The sequence below is a fragment of the Thunnus maccoyii genome, chromosome 18 (genome assembly GCF_910596095.1).
Source record: "Thunnus maccoyii chromosome 18, fThuMac1.1, whole genome shotgun sequence".
Taxonomy (NCBI): Eukaryota; Metazoa; Chordata; class Actinopteri; order Scombriformes; family Scombridae; genus Thunnus; species Thunnus maccoyii.
In genome coordinates, this window is record NC_056550.1 from 24,756,604 (window position 1) to 24,773,842 (window position 17,239).

Below are 17,239 nucleotides of genomic sequence, written 5' to 3' on the forward strand. Positions count from 1 at the left end.
CGACGATGAAGAATTTATAAAACCCAAAGTTGCAGAATAGAAACTGTTAGTGGAACATCGTTGACGTGACCGGACCGATCGGACCCAGACCACATCATCGGTGTCTCAGTACGGTTGTCTTGTTTGGACCTCACCGGTGTGTCCAGACCTGCTCTGATGAAGCTTTGCAACGGGGGAAACGAATCAGAGTCTGAAACAATTGAACTAAAAACAACGCAGGTTTGTAAACTCCCAGATATTTACATCTGTCCACACTGTCACGTGGTTATCAGCCGAGTGTGTGATGTCAGTGTCAGTCAGTGTCAGTGTGTTGGTTTGTTTACAGTTACAGGTGGTGTACGGACACTGAGCAGCGGATGTGGCAGCAGGACACAAACAATCACATGCTGCTTTGTGTGTGTGTGTGTGTGTGTGTGTGTGTGTGTGTGTGTGTGTGTGTGTGTGTGTGTGAGGGAGAAAGTGAGTCACACTTCTGATTTGTCATCTTTCGCTTTGCATTTTATAACTTTTTCATGTTATCTTTTTTGTTTTATTTCTGTTTCTCACAGGAAAACTAGAGAATGATCAACTCAATCTGCGCCCTCTCTTTCCTTAATTCCCTGCTTTCTTTTCTTTCCTTCCTTGTTTGTTTGTTTGTTTGTTTGTTTGTTTACTTCACCAAAAAACATAAATAGTGTTTTATTTCAATCTTTGCCACAAAGAGCGCCGTCTTTAACCGCACCAGTAGGCCTGTACTGGTTTTAATATGTTGCACACTGGGCTGGGTAGGAACTCGTTACAAGTAACGCAAATGATTAAAAAAAGTGTTTTTTTAGGAACCTTTTTAAGGACCTTTTTAATAACTTTTCACGTTCTCTTTTAAAACGGCACTTTTACTTTCTACTTGAGTATATTTTAGGCCAGTAATCTACTTTTAACTTCACTCCATTTGCCATTCATATCTTCGTTACAACTAGTCTGTAGTTGTATCTACTATGAATCTATTATGCATTTTATTACATTAACTGAAATGAGTTGTCATCCAAGCTGTGTGCGCTCGGTTACGCAGCAGAGCTTTAACTTGTCTCCTTTGCTTTGTGCCAGATATTAATGAGCTGGACAAATGCAAAAAAATGAGAAAATCAGGCAAATAACTTTTCAATTTAAAGTTTGGTTGTTTTACGAATGTAACAGTTATTCAAATCCAGTAACTACACATTGTGCCACTGTGCACCCTGCAACCCTTTTCACAAGTCGGTAGAAATACTTTCACTTTCTTTGAAGGGCGTATTAAAAAAAAAAAGTCTATGCAGAACAGATGTAGGCTTCACACTGTATAAACATCTAAATCAGACGATCACTGTATGATTCTGATGTATTAACAGAATCCTCTCGTTAATCTATTTCTTTTCTCTAATTCGCATTAGTTGTTATTTGTTTTATAGAGATGAATGATGGTGAATTCATTAAAAAGAATGTGACCGGTGAAACTCAGTTTGGCTTTCACTCAGCAGGCTTCCAGTTGTTATCTATTCAGGAAACACAAACAGGCAGAGAGCAAATATGGGCGGATGAAACAGTCCTGTTGGGGTTTCCGCGTGACGCACGCGCCTCAACAATGCGCCGCTCCCATGTTATGACCACAATGAGTCTTTACACTGTAAAGATTATGCTTTAGGAATAATCATATTGTATTGAGTTCCTGTGCTATTGGAGGAGGCAAATCATAAGCAGCGCCCTTCATATCAAAGCAAGTGGTTTAGTTGGCTACATGTCCATATACAACAACACATACAGGCAACAATAGCAGGCTAGACAGCTAGCATGTATGCTATTTTAAAGCGATACCTTCATATAGATTTTTAAAAAATGAAGTAAAATAAATAAAAACAAAAGTAATAGCTAAATTACAGATAAGTAACATGTAAAGCAAAGTGCATTCCCTAGAAATAACCATGTTGCACAGTGGATTAACACTTATTATTCCAAAAAGAGACTTGACTCACACTCTTCATCAAAGACTTGAGATGTGGCTTGTACTTGCATAAAAAGACACACTAAACAATATTAAACACGAGGTAACTTGTACTTGGAGTAGTTTATTGACCAAATACTTTTATACTTTACTATACTTTTATACTAGGTTTGTGAAATGGTAATTTTTTACTTTGATTTGAATATTTTTTTAAGGGAGTAATTGTACTTTTACTCGTGTAAAAACATTTCAGTACTCTACACACCACTGGTTGCACAGGAAACATCATATAGCGGTTTTGATGTTGGATATTAAGACATTCGACCATGTTAATCCTCAATAACTGTTGAGTGAGATCATCAATCCCCACAAGATAAAACTGATACAAGGAAAATAACAGGCTGAAGTTAGGTACATTTATATTTCAAACCAGCTTTATTGTTCATCTCTGAGTCCACCTACTGCACGCATATTCCCTATTTTTTTAGATTAAAATCATGAAATATGGACTAATAAGGTGTTACAGCATTTTTTTCAATAGCTTATTTAATCTGAGACACTTGTTTTAATCTTGGCCTCTTCCCACTAGATGCACAATCTCCAGCTTTTCGATAAAATCATTATATTAGCTCAGGGGGCGATATCATGCAATATGGCCCAATGAACTATTACAGCCTGTTTTTCCCAAAGCTTTCCACACCTTCTGTCTGAGACTTGTCAAACCAGTTTTTTTTCATCTGGGTGTCCTCCCACTAAATGTTCCAGTTTTTAGATAAATATCATGCAATATTGCCCAATGAGCTACTGTCTATATATATTACTGTTAGAATAATGTATATAAGGATGTGAATAAAAGCTTAGAAACAGATGTGGAGAAGAAAAGCTCTCCGATCTTCTGCTGTTGTCCATTGAGAAGGATGTCCCAATTGACCATAACGAGGCCGCTAACATTTACAAACTAATAGCCAAAAGAATTCTCCTTTTTATTTCAACAATCTTGCTTCTTGCAAGACAAGACTGCTCAAATGAGCTAATTTTACAAAATGTTAATACAGTAGTTCCATGTTTTTACTACAGATGTGTTTGAGAAATAAAGATTTAAAACGTTACCCATTCCCAATAAATTATATTACAGTTTAAAAAGAAAATCCTCTTGAATACAGATGTATTGTTTTCCTTATATTCAGATTCATAAAATGTTCAATGTTTTTTAATTTATTCCTCTTCTAAAATAAATGAGATAAATAAATGCAGAGAGCATGAAAAACTAAATGACCACTATCTTTATGTCTCTACTTTACTTACAGTAAGACTGTCAGCATTAAAAATGTCTTTCACTCCGTTTATGTCTCAATGTGTCTGTATGATGAAGCTTTATAAATCCATTAAACTAAATCCCATAATGTGAGTTTATTCATGTGTAGGCCTACAGCACTGGAGAAAACCCAGAATATAATTAGAAGATATTTTCTGGACAGTGTTTTGCATTCAAAACCTTAAATTTTCTGTTTTTCAGTTCACAATTATTTTGTCTTCTGTTGTCTCTGGAGTCAGATTTGAGATGTGTTTAATGTGTCAGAGGTGTCATCCACGTGTAGTTGTGTGAGGAGTGAACTGAGATCAGCTGGGAACAAATACAGATGTTCTGGATGTCTCGTTTCCATGGAAACCACTGATTCTGCCCTGCCTCCTACAGCCTGTGTGTACACACACCGCTGTTCACAGCACATTTGCAGTGCTTTTATAAAGGCTACTGTAGGTCATCTAATGTAAGTTTCTACCAGCTTATCTCCAGCAGGGTTCACATCAGTGAGTAATCTATTATATCATCTGAACATATTTCAGAATCTCTTTTAGTAATTATCATAAATTCATATTTTTTCTTTTTTGCAAAAAGGAAAAAGGAGATAAGTTTTGATGTAAAGATGCCTTTCCACCACTAGATGGTGCTGTTGTACAAGATTTATGATATGTGATCTGTTGCTGAACAGTTCTGAACATATACTATTGTATTATAAGCTTTTAGATTTTTTATTTTTAATTATTATTATTATTATTTTACACATTATTTCGACCTTTTTTAAGGTTAAAGTTTGGCACAGCAATGCAGAAAATGTATAAGTAAAAGCAGAGTAGGGATTTCTGGCACAACTTTACCTACTAAGAAAGATGCATGAAAAAGGAAAGAAATATGAAGGGGTCAAGACTCCAAACTTTTTCACATCAAGGACCCCTAAACTGACACAAATTAGACCACAGACCCCCATCTGATTAGATTTTTACTTTTAGATGTTTTATTAAAGAAAGCGTATGAAACCCATGACCAAAACAGTCGTTGTGTTACTTATGGATGGAATTACAGTGAAAAGAAATTATTCCCCTTTTTGCTGGGGAACCCCTGAAACCCTCTCAAGGATCCCTGGAGGTCCCCAGACCCCACTTTGAGAACCACTGCTATAAAGAACAAGCGCGTTTTGGATCATTGCCTTCAGCAGTGTCAGTTTAGGCGTACAACACACCACAAAGAACACCTACACAGGATACTTATGGGGAGATTTCAGTTATATTTATTATTGCTTTGGGTTATATCATTAAGTAATTTGTGTTTTCCCGACAGCACTTGAAGGCAGCATCAGGTAAGCATTTGTCAGGTGAAAGTGTGCTGCTGCCTGGACTTTAAACTTTAATCGATATCACACACAGTTTCAGCTTCCTAAATAAACTCAGCTGACTGATAAGTCCTGAATGAGTTACGTGCAGAAACGGGCGTGTTTTAACTTGTTGATGTGAAGTAAGGAAAACGAAAGTAACAGTTGAGTCACACCCATGGAAATTTTGCCTTGCATGATTACTAACCAAGTGATTTAATCATTTCAACAGATTCAGTGGACTCAACTCATGCGTTGTGATCTCCAGCACAGTAAACGATCACAATCCTTATTTATTTATTTTTTATCCATGCAGGTAATACGATGGTGAGGCTCTAACAAGGACACAGCACACCGAGACAAGAAAAATGGCTGCGCCAAGGTAAAGTTCGAATCTCTAAGTTGCTGCTACTGCACAGAAAATGAGGGAAAGGCTTTTAATACTGTAACAACAAAGTGTCAAAAAGGTGGAAGTATGTTTTCCTGGAAAATTTCTATGTAATTTGCAGGTATGTAACGGTTATTTTTAGGACATTTTACAAAATTGGTGATGCAGTTTGGTTCAAATTTGGTTTATAGTTTGGTTCATATGTTAATTTGCAAAAAAAGAGAGAGAGAGAGAGAGAGAGAGAGAGAGAGAGAGAGAGAGAGAGAGAGAGAGAGAGAGAGAGAGAGAGAGAGAGAGAGAGAGAGAGAGAGAGAGAGAGAGAGAGAGAGAGAGAGAGAGAGAGAGAGAGAGAGAGAGAGAGAGAGAGAGAGAGAGAGAGAGAGAGAGAGAGAGAGAGAGAGAGAGAGAGAACCGGTTAAGGGTTAAGGGAACAGGAAAAAACGGGAGGTGGATTACGTTTTTTTTAATTCACATGAAAAACAAATTAATTATTTGTTCATCCTGTTATCAAACAAGTTGAACAGCTTTGGACCCGGAGGCAGCAATGCAATTCCCTGCCTAGTCTGACGGAAAATAGAGGACGTTGGTTGAGTAGGCGGTCCTACAATGTGGTCCAGGACGCATCTGCTGGTGTATTTGTGTGAATGCAACAGCAAACAAAAAACAGTGATACACCCTTTGTAGGCCTTTTTCACAGCAGACATTTTGATTTGTCACGGTAGGAAAAGCACAGGTGTTACAGATGTTACTGAAGCCCCAGTAAACTGTGACTGTGACAATACCAGGATCTTGACACTGCAGTTACATTGAATTTAGTCATCATTCATTTTATTATTTACATGTCATTTACATGTCAAAATATCCTCCATGAAAAAGGCCTATTATTATGTAGAAAAGTTGTTCTCAACCTTTTTGGCTTGTGACCCTTAAAACAAAGCAATCTCTACTTGTGACCCATCGCCACTGGTTATATTGGGGCCTGAAGAGGTAAAATAATACATTATTTCACAAGCAAGTAAAAAAGAAAAGATTAAAGGAACATAACAAATGAATGTAATTTTGTGTACTGGAAATATTTGCTGCTTTTCCATCCTGTTAATCATTTCACAAGCCTTCAGGTTAATCTTGCGACCTTGGAGGGGTAGAACATATAAGCCTTTATATATAGGTGGGCTTTGTGGTTATATTTTAATCAATGTGTGTATAAATAAAGTATATGTGTCTATATGTGTATTTGTGATAAGTGTGAGCTTTTCCTGCTATGGGCATTATTATCAGCTAACAAAAATTCTGGCTCAGAACTGAATTGATTATTTCTGTCATTTAAGAACATTAAAAGCTCAGCTGAGAGTAAAGGTTGCCTTATACTCCCTCAGACATGCTTGTTGGAAGGTGGAAAAGACTGGAGGGCAGAATATTTTCAACAGCTCAGTGCTGACAAGACAGAGGTTCTGGTTTTTGCCCCAGAAAAGGTTGCCCCTGTGATTATGAAAAGTATTGAGCCTCTTTCCTCCGCTGCCCACTCCAACCTGCGCAATTTAGGGGAAATATTTGATCAATCCTCGTTGTTCGACACCCATATAAAGCAGCTGACCAGATCTTGTTTTTTCCACTTAAGAAATATCAGTAAATTGAGATCTGTTGAACTAGAAATGCTTATACATGCCTTTATCTCTTCTTGCATTGACTACTGTGACATACTATTCTCCTCTCTTAGTATCTCTGCCCTTGATCGTCTGCAGACAATCCAAAATTGGGTAACCTGTAAGAAACAAGTTGGCGTTTTTATGTTTTTATTGTGTATTTTATACTGCAGACTGTGTTTTTTATTGTACTGTGTTTGTCTATTTCGCACTTTTTAATCAAGTGACTTGGGAGGTCACCTCATCTGTTATTTCTTTCTTTGTTGCATCATGCTAATGTAAATCATTTTGTGACTAACGTCTATAAAAAGCTCTATATAACTAAATTTTACTTACTTTACTTACTATTAATCTCTCTAGCTCTCCTTTTTCATTCATGACACAACTATTTCTGTCACTCTTCATGCGAACAGTCGAGTGCAACACTATGAATGTCTTACAAAAGAGACTGTCTGAAAATGTGCGCTGTTATCCCTGTATTTTAATATTGTGTTGCCCCCATCCCACTTCCCTCTCCGTGACGGTCTGCTTGTTGCTACAACACATTTGTCGTAAGAACCAGTTTTGATCGACCATAAATAGACCTTTACTAACTGCAGCTGAGTGTCATAAACATGTACAGTACATTTTAGAACAATATATAATGATGACATCAGCATAAAACTGAGACTCAAAGTTGACAACTAATGTGTATTAGTGTTAATCATAAACATTAGAGGATCCAGTGCAGATCCCTGTGGTACACCCCTGGGGAATTATAGCAATTTTGACATAGAAACATTTTATTGTTTTATTGTTTTTTACTCCGTTGGAGTGTTAGGACTACTTCGGGGCTGTGTGCCCAGGTAGTGAGAACCAACAGTTAAGACTTTGGATTAAAAAAAAACTGTCAGGCAATTTTCAGTGCTGAATATTTTTTGTCAGCAAATGCAGAACGGTAGATTCTGCCAGATCTTTCTCCTGTACTGGCACAGAGCAAATGTGGAGCTGTTTGGTTTACTCCACATTAACAGTCCTGTTGATTGTTTGAATTTATTTTGAAATCTCACATACTGGATGTTGTTTTGTTTTACAGAGAGGAACTACAGGAGGCCTTGTGCCAGTACACTACAGATACCCTTATCTGCATTGACACAGTGAGAGGATTCTGTGAGAAGATCTCTAAATGGATGCTTGGGAGGGAAACAGAGTTAAACATGATTGTGGACATTAAAGACAGAGCTGACAAAATTGACCTGAGCATCAGCCATGTTACCCAGTCAGAGAACAGAGGCAATGCTTTTCTGGAATATATGAAGAGCAAGGTGACCCACGTGACTGCAGACAGCAGGCGTGAAGAGCTGGAGCAGGAGCTGGCTGCTGTGCTGAAGGACACTCTGGGAGGCCTGGAGAAGCTCGACTGCTTCCTGGATGCAGTGGAGAGGCTGGCGATCACCTCGCTGCATGTGTTTAATGAGGACAACCGGGTGTCGCATCTGCCCCAAGAGATCAGCCCTGACACTGTTCAGGTTGGCATCATTGCTGCACGGCGGGTCTGCCCACTCCTCCTCCAGTTTAAAAGAGATGCAAAGGCCTTCTTCCTTCCCAAACTTCAGAATGTGGAAGTGCTTGCATATCAGTTGGACAGATACATCCAGACCACCCAGAAGATCTGTGACACATTAGAGAAAAGGTAAACTGACACTTCATTTTCAACAGCACATTCTTTTCTTTAAAATAATATACAGATTTGGAAAAGAAACAATATCTATTGTAGAAAGTAAGTGGAACTGTGTCGTTCACAGCTGTTTCAGTGAGTTTTCCCTGAAGATGGCTATGAATACTGTGGTAGACCTCGATGTGAATATGTCTGAAGATGACATACGAAGGATGCTTTGTCACATTAATCAGCTTGAGGAAATCAGGTAAGCAATGCTCCTGTGTTTGACCCACAGTATAGAAAGATGGGCGTAGCGAGGTGTGATGTCACCTATTGGTTTGCATTGGAGCCAGTTTGAAGCCCTGTCGCAACACCGAATGGTGCACACTTTGGTAACGTTAGCACAATTTAGTTAAAGTAGCCAACAGGGCAGGTATCATAATCAAGTAACATCAAACTTAGCGAAATATTGCGACAATAGTCAGACTGAGTGTGAATCCTGGAGCCGGGGAGAGCAGCAGGTGAGCCAAATGTCATCATCTGTCAAACAACGCCCACACAGCAGACACCAAAGCTAGGCTCCTATATGTCTTCAAATCTTGTTAACGGAGCAATAATTTACAAAATGACTGCCAGCACATTTATAAAAAGGTCTGAATCAAGCAATTATAATGACTTTGATGAAAACAATGATTGACTCTGTATTTCTACAGAGAAGTTGACACTTTTTGAATGGGAGTCAATTGGAGCCAGCATTTAATGGCCATCACTGGCGTTGCACTGCATGTGCTTCCACATTGGCTTCAGCCTCAAGCCGATGTAGTTGTAGTTTGTTTTGTCCCCAAATATTATGTTAGCACGGTTGTGTACAGTGTCTGTAGTTACAGTAATGTAAATTTAATCAGCATGAATGATCCTCAAAAGACTGTTTGATAAATACTGCAAAAATAGGTGTACAGTGCAAAAGTATGTGTTTGCTTGCTTGATGGCATCCTACTCTGCAGAAAGGTCACAGTCCAAGCAATGCTGTAAATCAATCTCTGTCTTGATTTTATTAGATATGCTTGTGGCAACAGCGCAGTGGATATTAATGTCAGTCTGTCAGACTGTCAATGTACCACTTTGGTTTCAGATTGAAATATGTCAACAACTATTGGATGGATTGCCATAAACTTTGCTGTGAAACATTCATGGTCCCCAGACAGTGTCGTCTAATGACTTCGGTGATTATGTCTAAATCCACAGTGTGTCCACACAGTCACTTTGTTCAAAAATGCATTTAAAAGTTGATCTGAAGCTTATATGAGACTTCAGCAGTCTGAGTTAGTCTTATCAAGTGGATATCTACATTTACAGTCTTTTTAGCATCAAATTCCCACTGAGATAAACTTTTGTTTTTGCATAGAAGAAGGCTTGTGGATTTTCACTTACATTGTAAGTGCATTATGAAGGGATCTTCTAATGGCCAGTATGGTCAGGAGAAATGATTATGGCCAGAGAAACCTATTTCAATATTCATTTGGGCACCTGACTGTTATTTTAAGGGACGTAAAAAATTGTGAACCTGTCCTTTGAAAGCTAATTTTCATTCAGACTTTTGAGACGTGTAATCTTCTTACATATTCTTTTTCTTAATTTTTTCTTTTCTCTTAATCAGGATGGACCAGCACTTCCGGATGGTGTTCTTGTTCGAGGAGGAATCATGTGGTCACTTCATCAGTGAGTTTGATGAACGACAGCCCAGGATGCTGCAGTTTCTAAATGACCTGGAGGAGATTGCTGTTCAGCTAGACAGGATGAATAAAGGGGCAAAGATCTCCAGTGTGGCAGGAAGCTCGGTTGGCGCGGTTGGTGGTGTTCTTTCCATCATTGGTTTGGCATTAATTCCTGTAACAGCTGGAGTGTCTCTTGCTCTGACAATGACTGGGGTGGGGCTGGGAATTACCAGTGGAGTTAACAGCGCTGTCACCACAGCCACGGAGATTGGAGTCAACCGCACATATCAAAAGAAAGCCAGTGAAGCCTTCCAGAGCTTCATGGAGGATGTGCAGAGTCTCCAGGATTGTCTGGACGAGGTCACTAACAGGGAAGCAAGTCAGATAGATGTGGCTGTGGGAGTAAGCAAGGTGCTTTGTAAAGTTGGTCTTGTTGGAAAAAGCATAGATTCACTTGCTGATGCTGCCTCTGCTGTTAAGATGTTGAAAAGTGAGGAGCTGATTGTAGGTGCTGGTAAGGTGGTGGCCCAGGAAGGTAAAGCATTAAGTAATGTACCCAGACTGGCGTCAGATATCCCAGATATTGGTCAGGCAGCAGTCAAAGGGCCCCTTGCTCTCTCCAAGTCAGCCAGGGCTGGTCTCATTGCACTCAATGCTCTTTTCGTTGGCATGGACATCTTCTTCATCTGTAAAGACAGCATCAGTCTGGCCAAAGGCAACGAGACGGAAGTCTCACAGTTCATCAGAGCCAGAGCTGCACTTTGGAGCTCAGAGATGGACTCATGGAAGAAAACCCGCGATTCGCTGTGTCAGGGTCTGCTGACATCAGAGAAAAAACAAGTTATCCTGGAGACGCCATTTGAGCCGGAGATGGAGATCAAGAAAGATAAAGAAACAGAAATGGAATTTCCATCTGACGAAGTGGATGAAAAAGTGAAAGAAAAACAGTCTTGTGTAATACAGTAGAACAGCTGGAAATCATTGATCAGTGTTGAACATCATTTAATAAACTGATGTATTGAGTGTATGATTTTTGACTGGATTTATATACCTTTTGCCAACTTTGAAGCTTGTTTAAACACATAATGCATTACATCTGCCATTCAGTGATACATCTGACATAGAATAGTATGTGAAAAATAAGAAAACTACTTTTAACACAAGAGTTGCCATTTTCTACCATGTCCAATGCTTCAGTGTATGTTTTAATAACAGAGCACAATACTTAAATTAGATTGTATTAGAGTAATGCTAGGTGCCTTTTCTGCTCCATTTATTAGACACCAAGTAGCCAAAATAAATGTGTTTGATGTTTGTTGTTTTTTTTGTGATATTTACTTAACTATCTCTGAAGATATAGCATCACTTATGCTGTAGCACTTACTTTCCTGCACTCATCTGTAAATAATACTGTATTTTTGCACTTCTGGTTGGATGCTAACTGCATTTCATTGGCTTTGTATCCGTACTCTGAACAATGACAAAGTTGGATCTAATCTATTGTTTCATAAAACGGAAGCAGTTTTCCAAAGATGTGGTGTCCATGGAGATACCTGCTTTTGTCTTTGCAGTATCTTATTTTTGTAATGCTTTGATTTTATAATGAAACTATTATCACTGTTTTCACTATTTTTACCATCTTGTTATTCTGACTTGAGATCAATAAACATATGTAAATGTAAGACACAGATTGACTTTCTTTTTTCTCTTTGTCTTAAACTTTTAGTCTTGTTTAGTTTAGTTTAGTTTGGTAAGTTTTATTACTAAAATACTCTACTTTGACTTGACTTCAACTGCTGGACACAAGATGTCTCCTACTTCACTGTAAAGTCCATTCTCAGTGTTTGTGCTCTGGATGCTTCAAGTTTCCACATCACACCTGTGTAAGTTGCATACTGGACCATGATTGGCTGCTAACTGGTTTTGATGTCACAAATCATGCTCGTACCAAGGTACCAATTCTGTATTTACATTTTGTATTAGTGAATTCAATTTTTAATTTGAAGTTATAATTTGTATCATCAATGGAAACGAATCTTTGCAGATTGACTGGAAAGACAGTTTGCTGAAGAGAACAAGTTTAGGTTACAAAACAAGTGGAGTTTTCAGAATATGCATAGAGCCATGCAATTTCAGAGAACATTTTTACTCTGACATGCAGACTTTGCTATCTGTTGAACAAACAGCAACTTGTTTTAGTGAGCAGTATTCACATGGGGACTTGACAAATTGACACAGAAAGGCACATAATGAGTCTACACCACAGATCTGTGTCTCAATACTGATGCTCATTTTATGTGGCCAGTTGCAGGACCTACGCAGGAGGTGGGAAGACTTTTCTCATTTGTGTTAACAGACACGTCACTCATAATCATTAATCACTGCAGACCCCTCACACCCTGGACATAACCTGTTCCACCTTCTCCCCTCTGGTAGGCGCTACAGAACACGTATCAACAAAACCACCAGACACAGTTTCTTCCTTCTCGCCGTCACCCTGATGAACAGTTAAATCAGTCATCCATCACTGTCAAATATATATTTAAGCAGGCTGTATACACTGTTCACAGACGTGTACACCTGCATATACTGGACATAACTACTTACTATACGTATAAAAAGTAAATTATTTTTCATTCAATGTTTATTTCAGCAGTCTTACACACCTTTACACTACTTATTGACAATCTACAGAAACTGTTAACCTGTATATAGACATGTATGTTGTTGTCCATTTGTTGTTTCTATATGTATATATCTATTTTTTTCACCTACTGGCTTGTAAATAATAGTCATACATTTATGTTTACATATCTCTGTTCAGCTTGTTGTCCTTGTTTTGACTGTATATCCATGTGTATCTCCTGAACATTGTTGTACATTGAGAGCCACTGGAATCTGGAGTCAAATTTCTTTTATACATAAACATACTGTACTTGGTACCTTTTGTGACAACCTACACAAAGTTATATCCTGTCACTCGGCACGTATACAACTTCCTTCACAGTTGTGGTTACAGCTGCAGAGGTCTGATGCTGATTTCCTGTAAATCTGAAATACAATTTCACATGGTAGTCAAGGTGGCCTAAACCTCCTCAAATAGAAGAAAAGAGGGAAAAGGTCTGTTAATCTTTTTTTGCAGTGATAATTTAAACTAATCAAGCAAAAAGCAACAAAACGTCATACATGTGGTGTAGCAGCGTCCCAATTTCAGACAGCTACCATGTCAAGCTTGCAACTCGTTTTTAAGCAGGATCAAAAGAGATCTGCTGAGCTGACATGATGTAAATGTAAATGCAGTAAATAAGAAAAAATACATAATCATCTCAGTAATAACACAGTAATACGGGGACAACAATAGGCTAATCTGCTCACAATAAACACATTATATAAGGGTCATATCCTATCAATAATAGTGGGATAACAAGGTAAAATCTCTCCATTTTGAAAACAGTAATGATTGTTATATTAAAGGATAAGATAAGGATAAGTGTTTTTCTATATTTTTCTTATTGTCAACAAATGTATTCTGTATTCCTCTGTGCTGTAAACCTCTGCTGTTGTCCAAAAATATAAAAACTTGTAAAAGAGCTACACCGCTGCACTTGGTGACATGTTCTTTCACCACGCAGAGTTTGGTCATGTTAGTTTGGGTTAGAAACGGCTCCAAAAACTAAAATAACAGTGATCATGTTTTCAGTCTAAGCTACTTTTTTTTTTTTTTACCCATGAAACACTTTTACTCAGATACTGTGTAATCATGTAACCATGAACAGAAAGTTCACAGTCATGTGGGTTTTACAAATGTTATTTAGAATTTACAATTTATGAATTCATTCATTTATTTACATTTTTACAAGTATGAAATATTTAACACATTTTTATGTTTTTGGATGGAAACTGAAGGAAATATGGTAGAAGGCATCACTGTAAGTCTGTTGGTTTCAATAATAAATCTAAACCTTAATGTCACAGTCTGAGTAACTTTCACAGAGGAAGGAAGTATATGGGTGGGGTATTGTTTGTTGGAATGGCTTTGTCTTAAAAAACTGCTCAACAATTGTATCTCAATAGACACATATTAGTAAGAGACGAAGACACTCAGAGGCGACAAATGTCTGCAGAAAGGTAAGTTTTAAATCAGAGCTACTGCTGCCTCTGTGTAGTAATTTCAATATGCACTTTATATCCAAATCAACATGTAATTAATATATTTGACATATTTTATATTGTAAACACCAAAACTGTATATTATATTATACTTGGGGTGTGTGCGTGTGTTGGTGGTGGTTATAAATGCAACAAAAACAACAACAAAAAGATATCAACAAAACACATCCACTACAATAAGGTGAATGTATTTGTCTTCACAGGCCTTGGGGTTACATTTTAATCATTTACTTTATATAATTTATGGATGCATACATATAGGGCATTCATATGTGTGTTGTTTTTAATTGATCTGATTGAATTAAAAAATCACTTGTGTATTGTATACTGTAAAAAAACAATTCTGTCAATCAGAAACATTTGACATTTTTTTTTTTTTTTTGTTGCTTTTATTGCATATAAATATCAGATAACTTGCACAATTGATTGTGGAATCTGAAGGAAAAAACACTTCTCTCAGGAAACACCTAAACAGTCTTACTAAACTTAAGCCCAGACAACAAAAATCAATAATGGAGCTGGAAGTAAACGGAGTGATTATCACTGACAGTACAGAAATTGCAAATGAATTTAATCATTACTTCATTCAGTCAGTGGAGGAGTTTGCTGAAAATTTTGAACCAGCAAAATTACCACAGGTTATTTTGACAGATTCATCACAATCTTTCTACATTAAGGAGGTTGACCAAGAGAAAGTGGGTAAAATCATCAGTAAACTAAGTAACTCAAAGTCAAAGGATCTGTTTGGGTTGGATACTGTTCTTATCAAAACACACAGCTCCACCCTGATCAAACCTATAACGCATCTGATAAACCTCTCCATCAGAACACCAATTTTTGAGGCTGGAGCACCAGACTAAGTGGGAAATTATCGACCAATTTCGATTAAACCTGTTTTCTCAAGTCTTGGAAAAAATTATTGCAGAGCTGGTTCCACACTGAAAACATCAAGAGCTCACTAGACAAGGGTAATGTAGTGGGATCTGTGTTTTTAGACCTCAAAAAGGCTTTTGACACTGTGAACCATGACATACTTCTGAACAAACTTTAACCTTTAATTTTTCTGAGCAAGCAATTGGCTGGTTTGCATCATATCTTGACTGTAGAGAGCAACGTGTTAAAATCAATGCAAAGCTATCAGTCCCTTGATGATCTGATCCGACAATATACATAAATGACTTACCAACATGCTGTAAAAGAGCTGGTTGTCAAATGTACGCTGATGATACAATAATTTATGTATCAGCTAAAACTTCTGTTGCAACAGAGATATTAACAAATGAAATGGAGGGTGTATCCCAATGGCTCAAAAACAATCATCTAATGCTGAATCTTAAAAAGACTGTGTCAATGTGTTTCTCCGTGAGAAGGAAAGAAAAAGATAAATTTACAATCACAATAGATCAAGAGGAAATAAAAGAAGTCAGTGATTTTAAATTTTTAGGTGTCATTTTGGATTCCCAACACAAACTTGAAAAACATGTTAAAAAGCTATGCAAGACTGTAAAGACAAATTTGACCTATTTTAGAACAATTTTTGAACAACCTCACCCCAGCTGTACTTTGTCCATATGTAACAAATTTAAACACCAATAGAATTGCCAAAAGGGGATCAGCAAATGGCAACTGGAGGGTGGCATAGTGCAAAACCACTTTCAGTCAGTCATCTTTTTCAGTAAAAGGGATACATCTTTGGAATGCCTTACCAACAGAAATAAAAATACAAAGTGATCTGAAAATGTTTAATGAAAAGGTGAAACACTGGCTGAAGCAAAACCAAATCTGTGATCATTGATCAATGATCATGCACTTGTGCATGCACACATGCACATGGACATGTACACACAGATAGAGGAACAGATACATACAGATAAAGATACATGCATACTGATACAGACTATGCATGTATGTACACAGACACACACCTATAAATATTATGCACATAAATACATCATTGCCATGAATTAGAGAAAATACACACATGCACACATACATAACACATGTAAGTTGATTGTTATGTGATGTAAATATTGTCATTATTGAGAATGTCACTATTTATGATGAGCTCTATTTAACTAATGTATTTCTGGTAATGATATGTAATGACTATCTTCACCATAGCAACGGTTGTTGAGGATCATGGGTAGGCTAATGTAGTCGCTTCCGCTTTTCGCTTGGTTTCTTTCTTTTCTTCTCCATTTCGTTTTCTTCTGCTCCATCCTATTCTTCAAAACTTTCTAATGAGTAAGCTTTGACAGCTTTGCTCTTTAATATTGCTATAGATACAGGTTGGGTAGCGGATGAATTTAGAATGGTGATTAAACTTGAGCCGAGCTACGTTTGCATTAAACGGATTTAACGCACACCTGCCGGTCAATCAGAAAAGAGTATTGACCCAGACCATGATATAATAAAGCATATCTTTTATTATTGAAAAAGGAGGTTCTGCCAGGTCTTTCTCCAAACTATCATTAGTTTACACACATGTTGTTTTGTCTTACAGAGGGAACCTGCAGAAGGCCTTGTGCCGGTACACCAAAGATACCTTCAGTTATATTAACAAGCTAATTGAATTCAGTGAGAAGCTTCCTGAATGGATAAATGAAAGGAAGACAGAGTTGAAGAAGGTGATAGATATCAAAGACAGAGGTGACAGTAAAAAGCGTGAAAAACTGGAGCAGGAGCTGCTGTGTTGGAAGACACTCTGGGAGGTCTCAAGAAGCTTGACTGCTTCCTGGATGCAGTGGAGAGGCTGGCGGTCACCTCGCTGCATGTGTTTAATGAGGAGAACTGGGTGTTACATCTGCCCCAAGAGATCAGACTTGGCAGTGTTCAGGATGTCATCAATGCTGCTCGGCTGGTCTGCCCACTCCTCCTCAACTTTAAAAGAGATGCAAAGGCCTTCTTCCTTCCCAAACTTCAGAATGTGAAAATGCTGGAATATCAGTTGAACAGATACATCCAGACCACCCAGAAGATCTGTGACAAGTTAAAGGAAAGGTAAAATTTTTCATAAACCTTGTTCATGAAATGCTACAATCCAAGCCAAAAAATGATTAATGGAGAACTTAGGAACAAGTAA

At 37.7% G+C, this 17,239-nt stretch overlaps 2 protein-coding genes and 1 pseudogene across 2 annotated transcripts in view; all 3 read left to right on the forward strand.

The window, feature by feature from the left end:
* On the forward strand, nucleotides 1–11,639 carry LOC121884788. Its single transcript, XM_042393785.1, has 5 exons — nucleotides 1–219; nucleotides 4,919–4,984; nucleotides 7,709–8,305; nucleotides 8,418–8,537; nucleotides 9,930–11,639. Exons 2-5 carry the CDS (start codon nucleotides 4,971–4,973, stop codon nucleotides 10,951–10,953), a joined length of 1,755 nt encoding a protein of 584 aa, XP_042249719.1. The 5' UTR covers nucleotides 1–219; nucleotides 4,919–4,970; the 3' UTR covers nucleotides 10,954–11,639.
* The window catches only part of LOC121884789 (apolipoprotein L4-like), a 27,497-nt gene continuing 13,475 nt past the window's right edge, over nucleotides 3,218–17,239 (forward strand). Inside the window, exon 1 of the mRNA XM_042393786.1 lies at nucleotides 3,218–3,723. The gene's annotated coding sequence lies outside the window, so the exon portion shown is untranslated. The remainder of the gene's footprint in view (nucleotides 3,724–17,239) is intronic.
* Nucleotides 14,087–17,239, forward strand: part of LOC121884790 — a 5,615-nt pseudogene continuing 2,462 nt past the window's right edge.